The sequence below is a fragment of the Anomaloglossus baeobatrachus genome, chromosome 11 (assembly GCF_048569485.1).
Source record: "Anomaloglossus baeobatrachus isolate aAnoBae1 chromosome 11, aAnoBae1.hap1, whole genome shotgun sequence".
NCBI classification, from domain to species: Eukaryota; Metazoa; Chordata; class Amphibia; order Anura; family Aromobatidae; genus Anomaloglossus; species Anomaloglossus baeobatrachus.
Window position 1 is genome coordinate 21,154,129 of NC_134363.1, and position 16,003 is coordinate 21,170,131.

The 16,003-nt window shown below is 41.4% G+C and overlaps 1 protein-coding gene across 1 annotated transcript; it reads left to right on the forward strand.

The window, feature by feature from the left end:
- Positions 1-11,814: 11,814 nt before the first annotated feature.
- Positions 11,815-15,392, forward strand: LOC142256219 (lens fiber membrane intrinsic protein-like). The gene is made up of 4 exons (XM_075327791.1): positions 11,815-11,989; positions 12,207-12,356; positions 15,106-15,240; positions 15,331-15,392. Exons 1-4 carry the CDS (start codon positions 11,815-11,817, stop codon positions 15,390-15,392), a joined length of 522 nt encoding a protein of 173 aa, XP_075183906.1.
- Positions 15,393-16,003: the final 611 nt, after the last annotated feature.

Genomic DNA, 16,003 nt, shown 5'->3' on the forward strand with positions numbered 1-16,003 from the left:
CAGGAAACAGTAACAGCACTAACCCATTCTCTTCGAATTCTGAAAAACAAGGCTCAACACCTTCACAGGGGTTTGGGAGGTTTGGAGATAAGCAGGGTGAAGACGGGTGGTCCGGTAGACCTCAAAACAGTTTTAACAGGGGGTCCGGACGGGGCAGAGGCGACTTTGGAGGTCGATCCTGGCAAAGTAACCTCCAATAGTCAAGAAGGCGATTCGGGGAGAGATCATGGAACTCGGATTTTGGTGGCAGGAGAAGGTTCCAAGATAGCCCTGAGCGGGGCCAAGATAGGGGCAACTTTTTCAAACGTGGCCGCTGGCAGGACGGCAGGGGAAGAGATGGAGAGAACAGGGAGAGCTGGCAGCAAAAAAACAAGCAGAGTTTTTCTCCTCCTTGGTGCAAGGCAGCAGTGACTTCTCAGGAGAGGTCAAAGTTAATCGCCAAGACTGATGAACCGAGGGCCCAAGATGAAGACTGGGAGATGGAATATGTCGGAGAGCCTGAAGCTTCCAAAACTTCGAGTTCGTTACTGCCTCCTTCATCCAAAACCTGTGCTTCTCCGCCAACCGCCAAGCCGGTGGGAAGTGATAACGAAGACGGGAGCGGAAAGGAGTTGGGCACGAAGCTCAATCAGGAGAAGGAAGAAGGAGAATTGGATTCCTGCTCCGACAATGCAAGTTTGGAGATGACGGCAATCAAACCTCAGGTCAAAGAAGGAAGTCCTGATCTGGAAGGAAGAATGGAAAACAGCCACACCTTCACTACATCTGTAGATGGAGATGACACCAAAGGAAAACTGGTGGAGGAGGATGCAGAAGACCAGTGAGCCCTCCACCATATGACCACGATTACTTGTTCACAGTTTCTGAAAACGTTGACGTTTCATTCTTTTATTTGCACTATTGCTCCTTAGAAGTTTTAGACCTTATTGTTTGTTCTCTGAGAGACATTTTCCAAATAGATGTGATCCTCCAACGTCATCGCATATCACAGACTAAAAGTTCAAAGTGTAGTCCATAAACCGTGGGGACGGGACCGGCTGTGAAAGTGCCATGCCCGTAAATCCAAGCTCAATCATTCTGCTTGGCCAGACCTGTTTTGAAGAAGGCTTTGGCTGTAATTGGAAGCTTTATCATCTTCAATTCTGTGGATTTTTCTGGTTTGCCCAGAAATGTCCACTTAGATCTCATAGTCATCTTCTGGACTGCCGAAGTTATAGACCACGAGACACAATAATACACGGGGGATGGATATTCATGCTCTTGTGTTTTCAGATCCTCCTTCAATGGACACGAAGAAGATTGAAAAACCAAATAAAAACCGTACACGTTTTGATCGTTGACGTTCCGGGTGCTGAGTCCTCCCACACGTTTTGATCGTTGATGTTCCGGGGGCTGAGACCTCCCCAATCTTGAGCAGATGTCCGTATGGATTTATGCCCTTCCTTTGATTTTCTCCAGATATCATCCAAACATCAGTCAACCAAGATGAGCCTTTGTGCTCTTTCCTTTCAGCACCCGGGTCCCTCAACTATCAAAACTTCTGACTTTACAGATACAGTTTATGTCTAAAGTTTTTACTGCATAGGTCGTTTACATGGGCGACCTCAAGCTCTTCAAGTTTTTATACCAAAAAATTAGCGTGAAGGCCATAGTTATCTTTATAGGATGACGGGACTGGTTTATTTCTTGAGTAATTAATCTCATACATAAGTCAACTGTGCTCTAAGAGAAAATACCTTGTCTCGTAGCAGATGTCAAGTTTGAGGCCAACTCTTAAAGAATATATATTACCTATCTTCAGAATAGATTATGTATGATCGTTGGGGGTCAAGAAGTGGAGACCCTCCCTAATCCTGAGAGCGGGGTGGTCAAGGTCTCTTGGGTGCATATGTGCGACCACGATTCCTATAGAAGTGAGGTCTGCTGTGATCGTAGATACTTAGTACCGCTCTATTGACGCACGACTTTAGGGTCCCCGTTGTGATTAGCGAGGGTCCCAGATTAATTTATTCTGTGGATTGGTAATATTCGACCCCCTTGAGGTCCTTTCAAGATACCAGTTGACTGAAGAAGTATTCTTGTACGATGTTTCTCAACGTTGTGATGGCCACTCACCATTGTAATGGCCACAGCTGCACAATTCGTACATCAATGGACATGAAGAATATCATCACAGTTTCTTAAATCGATATGTTAGATCAACCCCGATGGGTTTGTCTAGTTGTAGATCTCCGGTGGTAGGAGGACAACCCATCCTGAAGAAGATCTAAGTTTTCTAAGTTGTGTGACCGTAGCTGTTCACAGTTGTATGTTTTTTGATACCAAAAGGGTCTCATTGGTCTGACTTTTTGACCCTCTTGTAAGAAGGTTTACATATTCTCATGTGTAGGAAAGTTATACAAATGGAAACGGAAGAGTTGAAATATCTTTACCGTTTTCTTTTTTTCGGTCTATAAAAAAAGAAAACAAAATAATTCCAATTCTTTAATCCTCTCGTCTCGAATACGAATCTTGTAGAAAGAAAAATCTTAGTGTTGATAAAAACTTTTTGATTTTAGTGACCCCGGTTGTGTTGAAATTACAATTTTTTTACACCATTTTTCAAGTTAAAATATTTTCTAGATTTGAAAAAAAAAAGAATGAAGCCACCATCGGGAGGTGAAGACATTTTGGCTTCTTAAAATGTTGGTGCAGACATCAAAGTTATGAGTCTGTCAACTGTGTTGAATGTTTTACAACACGAGGATTTTTTTTTACAAATTGTAGGGGGGTTTTTTACTAAATTTAAGCTGAAAATTAGAAAATTCACTTGATATCGCATTTTCCCAAAATGTTTGACATGTCATCGAAAGAAGGTAAATGATAAATGTTTTGATCAGTAGAAATACAAGGGGCCGAGACCCCAAGAGTAGTTAAAATTAAGAGGCAGAAGTGCTGCTCGAATCCGAGACTTTGGGTTGAGTTTTGGAGTAAGGAAGTTCTCGGAATATTCCCCTCTCATGAAAACCTCATGTCGAAAGGTTTTCTGAAAGTGCGGTTACTGTTTTTAAGGGTTTTCTTCCATGAGAGAACCTTTTATTTTAGGCCCATAGGTTATGCTGGTTCTGCTTTCCCATGCTCAGAGCTTCGTCACCTGCCGGTCTGGCATCAACATCCAGCAGGGGCAGGCCGGACTTATCTTCTGGACTGGTTTTGCTTTTCCATGTTTGGAGCTTCGTCACCTGCCGGTCTGGCATCAACATCCAGTAGGGGCAGGCTGGACTTATCTTCTGCACTGGTTTTGCTTTTCCATGTTTGGAGCTTCGTCACCTGCCGGTCTGGCATCAACATCCAGCAGGGGCAGACTGGACTTATCTTCTGGACTGGTTTTGCTTTTCCATGTTCGGAGCTTCGTCACTTGCCGGACTGGCATCAACATCCAGCAGGGGCGTGCCGGATTTATCTTCTGGAATGGTTTTGCTTTTCCATGTTCAGAGCTGCGTCACCTGCCGGTCTGGCATCAACACTAAGCAAGAGCATCCCGTGACTGGCCCATAATCGGCTGCAGCGTTCACATTTAGTCTTCAGCCCTCAAATTTTGCAGGGGCGTTCCCTGCTGTGATGTTGATGCCAGGAGACACAGTGCTGAATTTGAAGGAGCAGAGGTCTTCCAAGAGGGGAGTATCATTTTTATTATTCTCATCACTTTGGTCCTAAAACATCTAGAAATGGCTCAACTCCTTAGAGAAGTGGAAACTGGAGGGGAATATCGTTTTCTTTTCATTGATAAGGGGCTGTCCAGTAGCAGACAACCCCCTTAAGTCGATATGGCCATTAACACGTCAAATATTTCAAAAAGATCCTTAGATAATTGCAGTCCCACCAGAAAGCCTAGCCAACCTTCCCACCCCACATTTTATGACCTCTTGTTGGATTGTATGAAAGTTTTTGATGTTCCAAAGTTTTTGTAGAAAAATAAATCAGCATTGGTTAAAATATCTTGTGTCCTGATGTCTTAAGTACAAAACGTTCTTGTCTTCATTTATGTTGTGTTGCATGCTTCTTCACCTAGGGGGCCATGTACTTGGCAAGGACAGTATGAAGCTAGACACTATGAGCAGTATGAATAGAAGGGTAGTCAGACAAGCCGGGATCACAAGCCAGGAGGTAATGTATAACATTCAGGGAGTAGACAGGAACTTAGTCAGGAAAAGGTCCGAGGTCAGAAGCCAGGAGGTAACATATAGGGTTCAGGAAGCAGATAGAGACATGGTCAGGAAGAGGTCCGAGGCCAGAAGCCGGGAGGTAACGTATAAGGTTCAGGGAGCAGACAGACGTGGTCAGGAAGAGGTCCAAGGTCAGAAGCCAAGATCAGAACACACCAGGCAGGAGCCAAGAGCACACTGAGCAAACAGGATGTATGACTGGCGAATTCAGACAGAGCATAGCCAGTAAAGAAATAGAGCAATCACCAGGAACGAGGGGCATCTGTGAAAGCACCTCGCAAAACCAGTGTGGACCCTAGTGCTGAAAGGCAACCTGTCAGCAAGTGCACAAAACACAGCAGAGCATTTTCAAATGCAAAATTCTCCGCACAGCGGAGCCGTAGCAGAAAGCATCTAGAACATGATGGCACACCAGTAAATTTGTCCTCACCAAATACCTTTCAATGTTGCTCGACGGAGAAGAAGCCACAGTGGAAATCCTTTTCTTGATACTTTCTCAGAAGAAGGCTGTAAATAAAATGGTTTTCGATAAAGCTGAAAAATTTTCTATAGCCTAAACCACATTAAGTGACTCGCAAAGCAGATGTCCCTTGGGTATTGACCACAATATTGATGTCACTGAGATTCTGATGGGATATTTTTGTCAGAGCCTATTGTTGAATTAAGTAACAGAAGAAACTGATAGAATGGGCAGAGAATACGGGCGTGTTAAGGTGAAAGAATTGTGAGATTGAAATGGGTACAGTCAACTATTGGCTGAGAGTTCATGAGCTTTCGAAAGGGAGATCGAAGAACACCGGACCCTTCGGGCAATGACTGAAAACTAAAGGGATCAGAAGATGAAATCCATGGTGCCCGATGTTCTTTCTGCAACCAAGATCATCTGACCCAACCTATTGTTGAAGCATGTAGCAAAAGAAATTGATACAATAGGTAGAGAATATGAGCCTTTTAAGATTAAAGAAATGTGAGATAGAAATAGGTAAAGACAACCATTGGCCGTGCGTTCATGAGCTTTCGACAGGGAGACCGGAGAAAGCCAGACAGTCAGCAACGACTGAAAACTAAAGGTATCAGAAGAGGGAATCCATGATGCCCAATTTCTTTCTCCAACCAAGATCATCTGACCCAACCTATTGTTGAAGCATGTAGCAAAAGAAGTTAATAGAATGAGCAGAGAATATGAGTCCATTAAGATTAAAGAAATGTGAGATAGAAATGGGTAAAGACAACCATTAGCCTTGCGTTCATGAGCTTTCTTCAGGGAGATGGCAGAAAGCCGAACACTTTGGGCAGCGACTGAAAACTAAAGGGATCAGAAGATGAAATCCATGGTGCCCGATGTTCTTTCTCCAACCAAGATTATCTGACCCAACCTATTGTTGAAGCATGTAGCAAAAGAAATTGATACGATAGGCAGAGAATACGAGCCTATTAAGATTAAAGAAATATGAGCTAGAGATAGGTAAAGACAACCATTAGCCGAGCGTTCATGAGCTTTCGACAGGGAGACCGGAGAAAGCCGGATACTTTGGGCAACGACTGAAAACTAAAGGGATCAGAAAATGAAATCCATGGTGCCCGATGTTCTTTCTCCAGCCAAGATCATCTGACCCAACCTATTGTTGAAGCATATAGCAAAAGAAATTGATACAATAGGCAGAGAATACGAGCCTATTAAGATTAAAGAAATGTGAGATAGAAATGGATAAAGACAACCATTGGCCGAGTGTTCATGAGCTTTCGACAGGGAGACCGGAGAAAGCCGGACACTTCGGGCAACGACTGAAAACTAAAGAGATCACAAGATGAAATCCATGGTGCCCGCTGTTCTTTCTCTCCCCTTCTCAAGATCATCTGACCCTCATACTTAACATCGGGGAGGGGGGGCCCAGACACAACAGATGGTCATTGGGTCCTCACGAAATTCGATTCAGCAGAATCGGATGACTTTCATCCAATATATATGGAGACCTTCATGATAGATATGAGATCAATAGAAGACAGATACGAGTTATGAAGTAGATATGAGATAGAAGGAAGCCATAATAGATATGAGCAATAGATATAAGACGTGAGATGGATAAAAGTTCATGAACTAGACATAAGGGATGAATAGATATCAGGAGGATATAAGAAAGAAAAAATTGTTCCAGTGAACAAACGTCTCCCATCATTTTTTATTTTGTGCTTGGACGTTGATGAACAAGAGCACATTTGGCAGACTTTTTCTGGTGGCCTAAATGTAATTGTCACCATACATTCCCTATGTAAAAAGGTGTCATGTGCCCAGGAGAATAGAGGAAAGAGGGTAAGGCCATCTTAAACACAAGAGCACCTATTGTCATGACACACACACGCGTTTTGAATGGTCAAACACACTAATCCGTCAATTGGCTCTCATTTTTTATAAAAAGACTCTTAGTGGTACCTAAAAGGCATGCTAAAAATTTGTGCCCTACTTGGGGTCTATAGACACATTCATCGGAATAAAGTCCCACTATGGCCTATTTCCCAATCCACAGTGGATATAAAAAGTCTACTCTTGTGCTGAAAGGTGAAATTCCTCTTCATTTTTAGCAGAGGCCTGAAGGTTTTGATGCAAAATTGACTGCTATTTGGAATTGTCCATATGAGCAAAGCCCCATTTTCAGGTGCTGAAAAACAGCCCCAAAGCACAATGCTGCCTCCACCATGCCTCACTGTGGGGATGGTGTTCACCTGGTGATGCACATTGTTGGCTTTGCATCAAACATAACTTTTGGAATCATGGATAAAAAGTTGTACCTTGGTCTCATTAGGCCGTAACATATTTTCCCACATGATGTAGGTTTTGGCAACACATAGCAAAGCCTGGATGTTTTTTTAAAGAAAAGGCTTCCATCTTGCCTTCCACTGCTCAGCCATATGAAGAATACAGAACATTGCTGTTTCATGCGGGACACAACCAGCACTTAATTACAACTCCTGCAGCTCCTTTCATGTTGCCCCCGTCTTTTTGAAAACTTCCTGAACCATTTTTCTTATCTTTTGATCAATTTTTGAGGGATGTCCAGTTCTAGGTAATGTCACCGTTGGGCCAAATTTGAGAGACTTTTTGACATCTTCACAGTGTCCATAACAGATTTAGTGCCTTGGAAATGTTTTTGTTCCCTTTTTGCTGACCGGTAACTTTCTATACTGAGATCCCTTTGCTGTGTTGTCAGCTGTTTACAGACCATTGATTTTGCTGTGAAATGCAACTAAGAAAATATCAGGAAAGACTTAGAACATTGAAACCTTCTCTTGAGTTAATCAGAATCACTACAGCTCCTTTACCATTGGATTTTCTTTTTGTCTTTAAATACATTTTTGAGATATGCCCAGTTCTATGTACAGTTTTGCCAAATTTAAGAAACTTCTGGTTGTCTTCACCATGTCTGAAGTAGATTTAATGCCTTGGAAATGTTTTTGTTTCCTTTTCCCGACCGATAACTTTTTATAATGAGATCTCCTTGCTGTGTTGTCAGCTGTTTACACACCTTGGCTTTTGTTGTAAAATATCAGGAAGATCCTTGAACATTGAAATTTTCTCTTGGGTTAATCAGAATCGCTACAGCTCCTTTACTGTTGTAAGCATCCGGGGCCAATTTTTTTTGTCTTTAAATACATTTTTGAGATATGCCGAGTTCTAGGTACAGTTTTTGCCAAATTTAAGAAACTTCTGGACGTCTTCACAGTGTCCGTCGTAGATTTAATGCCTTGGAAATGTTCTTGTTGCCTTTTCCTGACCGATAACTTTCTATACTGAGATCCCTTTGCTGTGTTGTCAGCTGTTTACAGACCATTGCTTTTGTTGTAAAAGGCAAATAAGAAAATGTCAGGAAAATCCTAGAACATTGAAACGTTCTCATGGGTTAATCAGAATCGCTGCAGCTCCTTTACTGTTGGAAGTATCCGGGGCCAATTTTCTTTTTGTCTTTAAATACATTTTTGAGATACGCCGAGTTCTAGGTACAGTTTTGCCAAATTTAAGAAACTTCTGGATGTCTTCACAGTGTCCATAGTATATTTAATGCCTTGGAAATGGTTTTGTTCCCTTTTCCTGACTGATAACTTTCTACAGTCAGATCCTCTTGCTGTGTTGTCAGCTGTTTACAGACCATTGCTTTTGCTGTAAAATGCTAGTAACAAAATGTCAGGAAAATCTTAGAACATTGAAACTTTCTCTGTGGTTAATCAGAATTGCTGCAGCTCCTTTACTGTTGGAAGCATCCGGGGCCAATTTTTTTTTGTCTTTAAATACATTTTTGAGATACGCCGAGTTCTAGGTACAGTTTTGCTAAATTTAAGAAACTTCTGGATGTCTTCACAGTGTCCATAGTAGATTTAATGCCTTGGAAATGTTTTTGTTCCCTTTTCCTAACCGATAACTTTCTATAATGAGATCCCTTTGCTGTGTTGTCAGCTGTTTACAGACCATGGCTTTTGCTGTAAAATGCTAGTAAAAAAATGTCAGGAAAATCTTAGAACATTGAAACTTTCTCTTGGGTTAATCAGAATCGCTACAGCTCCTTTACTGTTGGAAGCATCCGGGGCCAATTTTTTTTGTCTTTAAATACATTTTTGAGATATGCCGAGTTCTAGGTACAGTTTTGCCAAATTTAAGAAACTTCTAGACGTCTTCACAGTGGCCATAGTAGACTTAATGCCTTAGAAATGGTTTTGTTCCCTTTTCCTGACCGATAACTTTCTATACTGAGATCCCTTTGCTGTGTTGTCAGCTGTTTACAGACCATGGCTTTTGCTGTAAAATGCTAGTAAGAAAATGTCAGGAAAATGTTAGAACATTGAAACTTTCTCTGTGGTTAATCAGAATCGCTGCAGCTCCTTTACTGTTGGAAGCATCCGGGGCCAATTTTTTTTTGTCTTTAAATACATTTTTGGGATATGTCCAGTTCTAGGTATAATTTTGCCAAATTTAAGAAACTTCTGGATGTCTTCACAGTGTCTGTAGTATATTTAATGCCTTGGAAATGTTTTTGTTCCCTTTTCCTGGCTGATGACTTTCTATACTGAGATCCCTTTGCTGTGTTGTCAGCTGTTTACAGACCTTGACTTTTGTTGTAAAATATCAGGAAGATCCTAGAGCATTGAAACTTTCTCTGTGGTTAATCAGGACCACTGTAGTGAACCAAGTTCTGAAATAATTCTTCTTGGTAGGATTTTGTCACGACAATAACCTGGCATTTTCGCAGGGGCATTTAGATTATTAGGTTTTGCACCACTGAACGTGTCCATAGACCCCACGTATTTTCGGCACGCCTTTTAGGTGCACCTATAAAGCAGAAGATTGGTCAGAAAGTAGATAAATAATCATGGTTATGTGCCTACTTCATGATATGCCATGATTAGAGAATGACACATGAAGATCATTCCCAGGGGACGGTCATGTGCAAACCCCCCCCCCACCCACAAAAAAAGCATCGAGCAGTCATTGTTCCATGGGGCCGGCTCCTCTGGAAAAAACTGTCGCCCTCATCATATCCATTCATGGTGCCAGAGTGCCAGCTAAGCACATACCTTTATCAGGAACCCAACAAGCCCTCGGCGTGGAGGGAGCAGGGGGGCGGACATCTATTGACCCCTTTCTATCGGCCCGCGGAGAGAGGGTGGTCTCCTGAGCTAAAAAGGTTTTACCTGCGTCAACAGAAACCATGCACAACGGTCGGGAGCATCATGGGGTTTTTTTTGGACTGCAGCCTAGTCTGATTCCTTTCAGCGCCGCTCGGCATCGGAGTGAGAACCTTGTGTCTGCTCACCTCTTCTAAGGACACGTCAAACAGGTAAGGGGCTTATCCGGGGACCCCCATAGACCCGGTCACCTGACGTCGGCATCACGAGACCCTCAGAGGTTCCTCCACGACAATATGTATGGACAGGTGAAAACAATGTTATTGAATTTCAGACCTTTTATGTTTTCGATACAATGTATCATTTTGACATTCCAAAGTGTTCAACCATGTAACAGGTAATTTATCATTAAATGTAGGCTCCAGGGTGATTATTTGATACAATTGTGCCCAAAAAAGTTGCAAAAAGTTAAGAATTCCGTACATTTCTTTGTTTATCTTTTTAGTCTAAACATTCTAATGTATCTTTTTTTTAAAGAATAACAAATATAAGAATATCTATTTTTTTAGCTCTTATCCAGGAGTAGATTGTGAGGTTACCGATACTTTTTACACTTATCAGATATTTTTATTGCCAAATTCAAGCAATTATCTTAATTTTTGCTGATTGGAGTACGGTCGGAGCATCATCCGTTTTTCTCGTCAGTAAATACATAAAGAGAATTTTTCCACCTTCTCTGTTCGAACAGTCCGGACCGCACATTCGGACACTCCGGACCGCACATTCGGACACTCCGGACCGCACATTCGGACACTCCGGACCGCACATTTGGACAGTCCAGACCGCACATTCGGACAGTCCGGACCGCACATTCAGACAGTCCAGACCGCACATTTGGACAGTCTGGACTGCACATTCGGACACTCCGGACCGCACATTCGGACACTCCGGACCGCACATTCAGACAGTCCAGACCGCACATTCGAACAGTCTGGACTGCACATTCGGACAGTCCGGACCGCACATTCGGACAGTCCAGACTGCACATTTGGACACTCCGGACCGCACATTCAGACAGTCCAGACCGCACATTTGGACAGTCTGGACTGCACATTCGGACAGTCCAGACCGCACATTTGGACACTCCGGACCGCACATTCAGACAGTCCAGACCACACATTTGGACAGTCCAGACCGCACATTCGGACAGTCCGGACCGCACATTCAGACAGTCCAGACCGCACATTTGGACAGTCTGGACTGCACATTCGGACAGTCCGGACCGCACATTCGGACAGTCGGGACCGCACATTCAGACAGTCCAGACCGCACATTCGGACAGTCTGGACCGCAAATTCGGACAGTCAGGACCGCACATTCAGACAGTCCGGACCGCACATTTGGACAGTCTGGACTGCACATTCGGACAGTCTGGACCGCACATTCGGACAGTCTGGACTGCACATTCGGACAGTCTGGACCGCACATTCAAACAGTCCGGACCGCACATTCAGACAGTTCGGACCGCACATTTAGACAGTCTGGACGGCACATTCGGACACTCCGGATCGCACATTCGTACAGTCCGGACCGCACATTTGGACACTCCGGACCGCACATTGAGACAGTCCAGACTGCACATTTGGACACTCCGGACCGCACATTTGGATAGTCCGGACGGCACATTTAGACAGTTCAGACCGCACATTCGGACAGTCTGGACTGCAAATTCGGACAGTCCGGACCGCACATTCGCAAGTCCGGACCACACATTCAGACAGTCCGAACCGCACATTCGGACAGTCCAGACCGCACTCGGATGTCATCCGATTTTTTTTCACGGAACCATTGACCACCATTGCCGATTTTGATCCGACTCTCGGACAAGTCTCCGCAATTTTCCTTCGAGAATCCACGAAGGATTATCAGACAATCCTATAAAAGTCTTCTTCTTATGTCCCACCTGTCCTCTTCTCAGACATCTTCTGCCGTCGGGATGTACAGTTTCATGGGTGGAGGCCTCTTCTGCGCCTGCGTGGGTAACATCCTCTTAGTCGTTTCCACCGCCACAGACTACTGGATGCAGTATCGACTGTCCGGGACGTTCGCGCACCAAGGACTGTGGAGATATTGTGTGACCGGAAAATGCTACTTGCAGGTGGAGAGCATCGGTAGGTAGCCATGACTATAGCTTGTAAAATGAGATCCCAGTATTAGTAAATATCCATGTCCTGTCTGATCAGAAAATCAGCTTACTGTTTTATCTCTCCACCATGCTTTACACTGCATCTCTGCCTGATCAGATTGGCTTCTCTGTATAGGCACAAGCCCAGCAGAGGTGACCCCTGCCCCTGGATTATAATACAGGGTTTGTGTTTTTTCTTGCAGCGTATTGGAATGCCACGCGAGCCTTCATGATCCTGTCCACACTGTCCTGCTTTGCTGGGATCATCGCCGGGATCTTGTCCTTTGCACATTTCTCTACGTTCCAGAGGTTTAACAGGTCATTTGCTGCAGGCATCATGTTCTTCATCTCCAGTGAGTAAAAAAGTAACTTCAGTCCATATAGAGCCATATTATAGTAGTTATATCCCTGTACATAGGGGGCAGTATTATAGTAGTTATATTCTTGTACATAGGAGCAGTATTATAGTAGTTATATTCTTGTACATAGGGGCGGTATTATAGTAGTTATATTCTTGTACATAGGGGCAGTATTATAGTGGTTATATTCTTGTACATAGGAGCAGTATTATAGTAGTTATATTCTTGTACATAGGAGCAGTATTATAGTAGTTATATTCTTGTACATAGGGGGCAGTATTATAGTAGTTATATTCTTGTACATAGGGGCAGTGTTATAGTAGTTATATTCTTGTACATAGGGGCGGTATTATAGTAGTTATATTCTTGTACATAGGGGCAGTATTATAGTAGTTATATTCTAGTACATAGGGGGCAGTATTATAGTAGTTATATTCTTGTATATAGGGGCAGTATTATAGTAGTTATATTCTTGTATATAGGGGCAGTATTATAGTAGTTATATACTTGTATATAGGGGGCAGTATTATAGTAGTTATATTCTTGTATATAGGGGCAGTATTATAGTAGTTATATTCTTGTATATAGGGGGCAGTATTATAGTAGTTATATTCTTGTACATAGGGGGCAGTATTATAGTAGTTATATTCTTGTACATAGGGAGCAGTATTATAGTAGTTATATTCTTGTACATAGGGGCAGTATTATAGTAGTTATATTCTTATACATAGGGGCGGTATTATAGTAGTTATATTCTTGTACATAGGGGGCAGTATTATAGTAGTTATATTCTTGCACATAGGGGCAGTATTATAGTAGTTATATTCTTGTACATTGGGGCAGTATTATAGTAGTTATATTCTTGTACATAGGAGCAGTATTATAGTAGTTATATTCTTGTACATAGGGGCAGTATTATAGTAGTTATATTCTTGTACATAGGGGCAGTATTATAGTAGTTATATTCTTGTACATAGGGGCAGTATTATAGTAGTTATATTCTTGTACATAGGAGCAGTATTATAGTAGTTATATTCTTGTACATAGGGGCAGTATTATAGTAGTTATATTCTTATACATAAGGGTAGTATTATAGTAGTTATATTCTTGTACATAGGGGCAGTATTATAGTAGTTATATTCTTGTACATAGGGGCAGTATTATAGTAGTTATATTCTTGTACATAGGGGCAGTATTATAGTAGTTATATTCTTGTACATAGGGGCAGTATTATAGTAGTTATATTCTTATACATAGGGGGCAGTATTATAGTAGTTATATTCTTGTACATAGGGGCGGTATTATAGTAGTTATATTCTTGTACATAGGGGCAGTATTATAGTAGTTATATTCTTGTACATAGGAGCAGTATTATAGTAGTTATATTCTTGTACATAGGGGCGGTATTATAGTAGTTATATTCTTGTACATAGGAGCAGTATTATAGTAGTTATATTCTTGTACATAGGGGCAGTATTATAGTAGTTATATTCTTGTACATAGGGGCAGTATTACAGTAGTTATATTCTTGTATATAGGGGGCAGCATTATAGTAGTTATATTCTTGTACATAGGGGGCAGTATTATAGTAGTTATATTCTTGTACATAGGGGCAGTATTATAGTAGTTATATTCTTGTACATAGGAGCAGTATTATAGTAGTTATATTCTTTACATAGGGGCAGTATTATAGTAGTTATATTCTTGTACATAGGAGCAGTATTATAGTAGTTATATTCTTGTACATAGGGGGCAGTATTATAGTAGGTATATTCTTGTACATAGGGGCAGTATTATAGTAGTTATATTCTTATACATAGGGGGCAGTATTATAGTAGTTATATTCTTGTACATAGGGGCAGTATTATAGTAGTTATATTCTTGTACATAGTGGCAGTATTATAGTAGTTATATTCTTGTACATAGGGGCAGTATTATAGTAGTTATATTCTTGTACATAGGGGCAGTATTATAGTAGTTATATTCTTGTACATAGGGGGCAGTATTATAGTAGTTATATTCTTGTATATAGGGGCAGTATTATAGTAGTTATATTCTTGTTCATAGGGGGCAGTATTATAGTAGTTATATTCTTGTACATAGGGGGCAGTATTATAGTAGTTATATTCTTGTATATAGGGGCAGTATTATAGTAGTTATATTCTTGTATATAGGAGCAGTATTATAGTAGTTATATTCTTGTACATAGGGAGCAGTATTATAGTAGTTATATTCTTGTACATAGGGGCAGTATTATAGTAGTTATATTCTTGTACATAGGGGCAGTATTATAGTAGTTATATTCTTGTACATAGGGGGCAGTATTATAGTAGTTATATTCTTGTACACAGGGGCAGTATTATAGTAGTTATATTCTTGTACATAGGGGGCAGTATTATAGTAGTTATATTCTTGTATATAGGAGCAGTATTATAGTAGTTATATTCTTGTACATAGGGGGCAGTATTATAGTAGTTATATTCTTGTACATAGGGGCAGTATTATAGTAGTTATATTCTTGTACATAGGGGGCAGCATTATAGTAGTTATATTCTTGTACATAGGGGGCAGTATTATAGTAGTTATATTCTTGTACATAGGGGCAGTATTATAGTAGTTATATTCTTGTATATAGGGGCAGTATTATAGTAGTTATATTCTTGTACATAGGGGGCAGTATTATAGTAGTTATATTCTTGTACATAGGGGCAGTATTATATTTTTATATCTTTTCTCTTCTCAGCCCTCTTTGTGTTGTTGGCTATGGCAATCTACACTGGAGTAACAGTGAATTTCCTGGGGAAGCGGTTTGGCGATTGGCGTTTCTCCTGGTCCTATATATTGGGCTGGGTTGCTTTGCTGATGACTTTTTTTGCAGGTAAGAGGTGATGTATAGGTGCAGTACAATGGATGTGTTGGTAAAGTTCCGCCCTGCGCCGCTCTTCTCACCGCTATCCTCTGTTTGCAGGGATTTTTTACATGTGCGCCTATCGGATGCACGAATGTCGGAGAGCCACTGGACCCCGCTAATATCTGGATAATAATAAAGACAATTTTATGGGATGATGTTCAGTAAATGTTTCTCCGCGTCTTCTGGAACGATGACAAGATGGCGACAAGGCTAGGCTGCATATACAGTCATATGAAAAAGTTTGGGCACCCCTCTTAATGTTAACCTTTTTTCTTTATAGCAATTTGGGTTTTGCTATTTCAGTTTCATATATCTAATAACTGATGGACTGAGTAATATTTCTGGATTGAAATGAGGTTTATTGTACTAACAGAAAATGTGCAATCCGCATTTAAACAAAATTTGACCAGTGCAAAAGTATGGGCACCTCAACATAAGTGACATTAATATTTTGTAGATCCTCCTTTTGCAGAAATCACAGCCTCTAGTCGCTTCCTGTAGCTTTTAATGAGTTCCTGGATCCTGGATGAAGGTATATTTGACCATTCCTGTTTACAAAACAATTCCAGTTCAGTTAAGTTTGATGGTCGCCGAGCATGGACAGCCGCTTCACATCATCCCACAGATTTTTAATGATATTCAGGTCTGGGGACTGGGATGGCCATTCCAGAACATTGTAATTGTTCCTCTGCATGAATGCCTGAGTAGATTTGGAGCGGTGTTTTGGATC

What these genes read in the sequence shown, in the direction of transcription:
- LOC142256219 (XM_075327791.1), top strand. Translation starts at nt 11,815, where the DNA reads ATGTACAGTTTCATGGGTGGAGGCCTCTTCTGCGCCTGCGTGGGTAAC. An exon ending in CATCATGTTCTTCATCTCCA is followed by an intron (nt 12,357 to 15,105) that starts GTGAGTAAAAAA and finishes TTCTCTTCTCAG; the next exon opens with CCCTCTTTGTGTTGTTGGCT. An exon ending in GCTGATGACTTTTTTTGCAG is followed by an intron (nt 15,241 to 15,330) that starts GTAAGAGGTGAT and finishes CTCTGTTTGCAG; the next exon opens with GGATTTTTTACATGTGCGCC.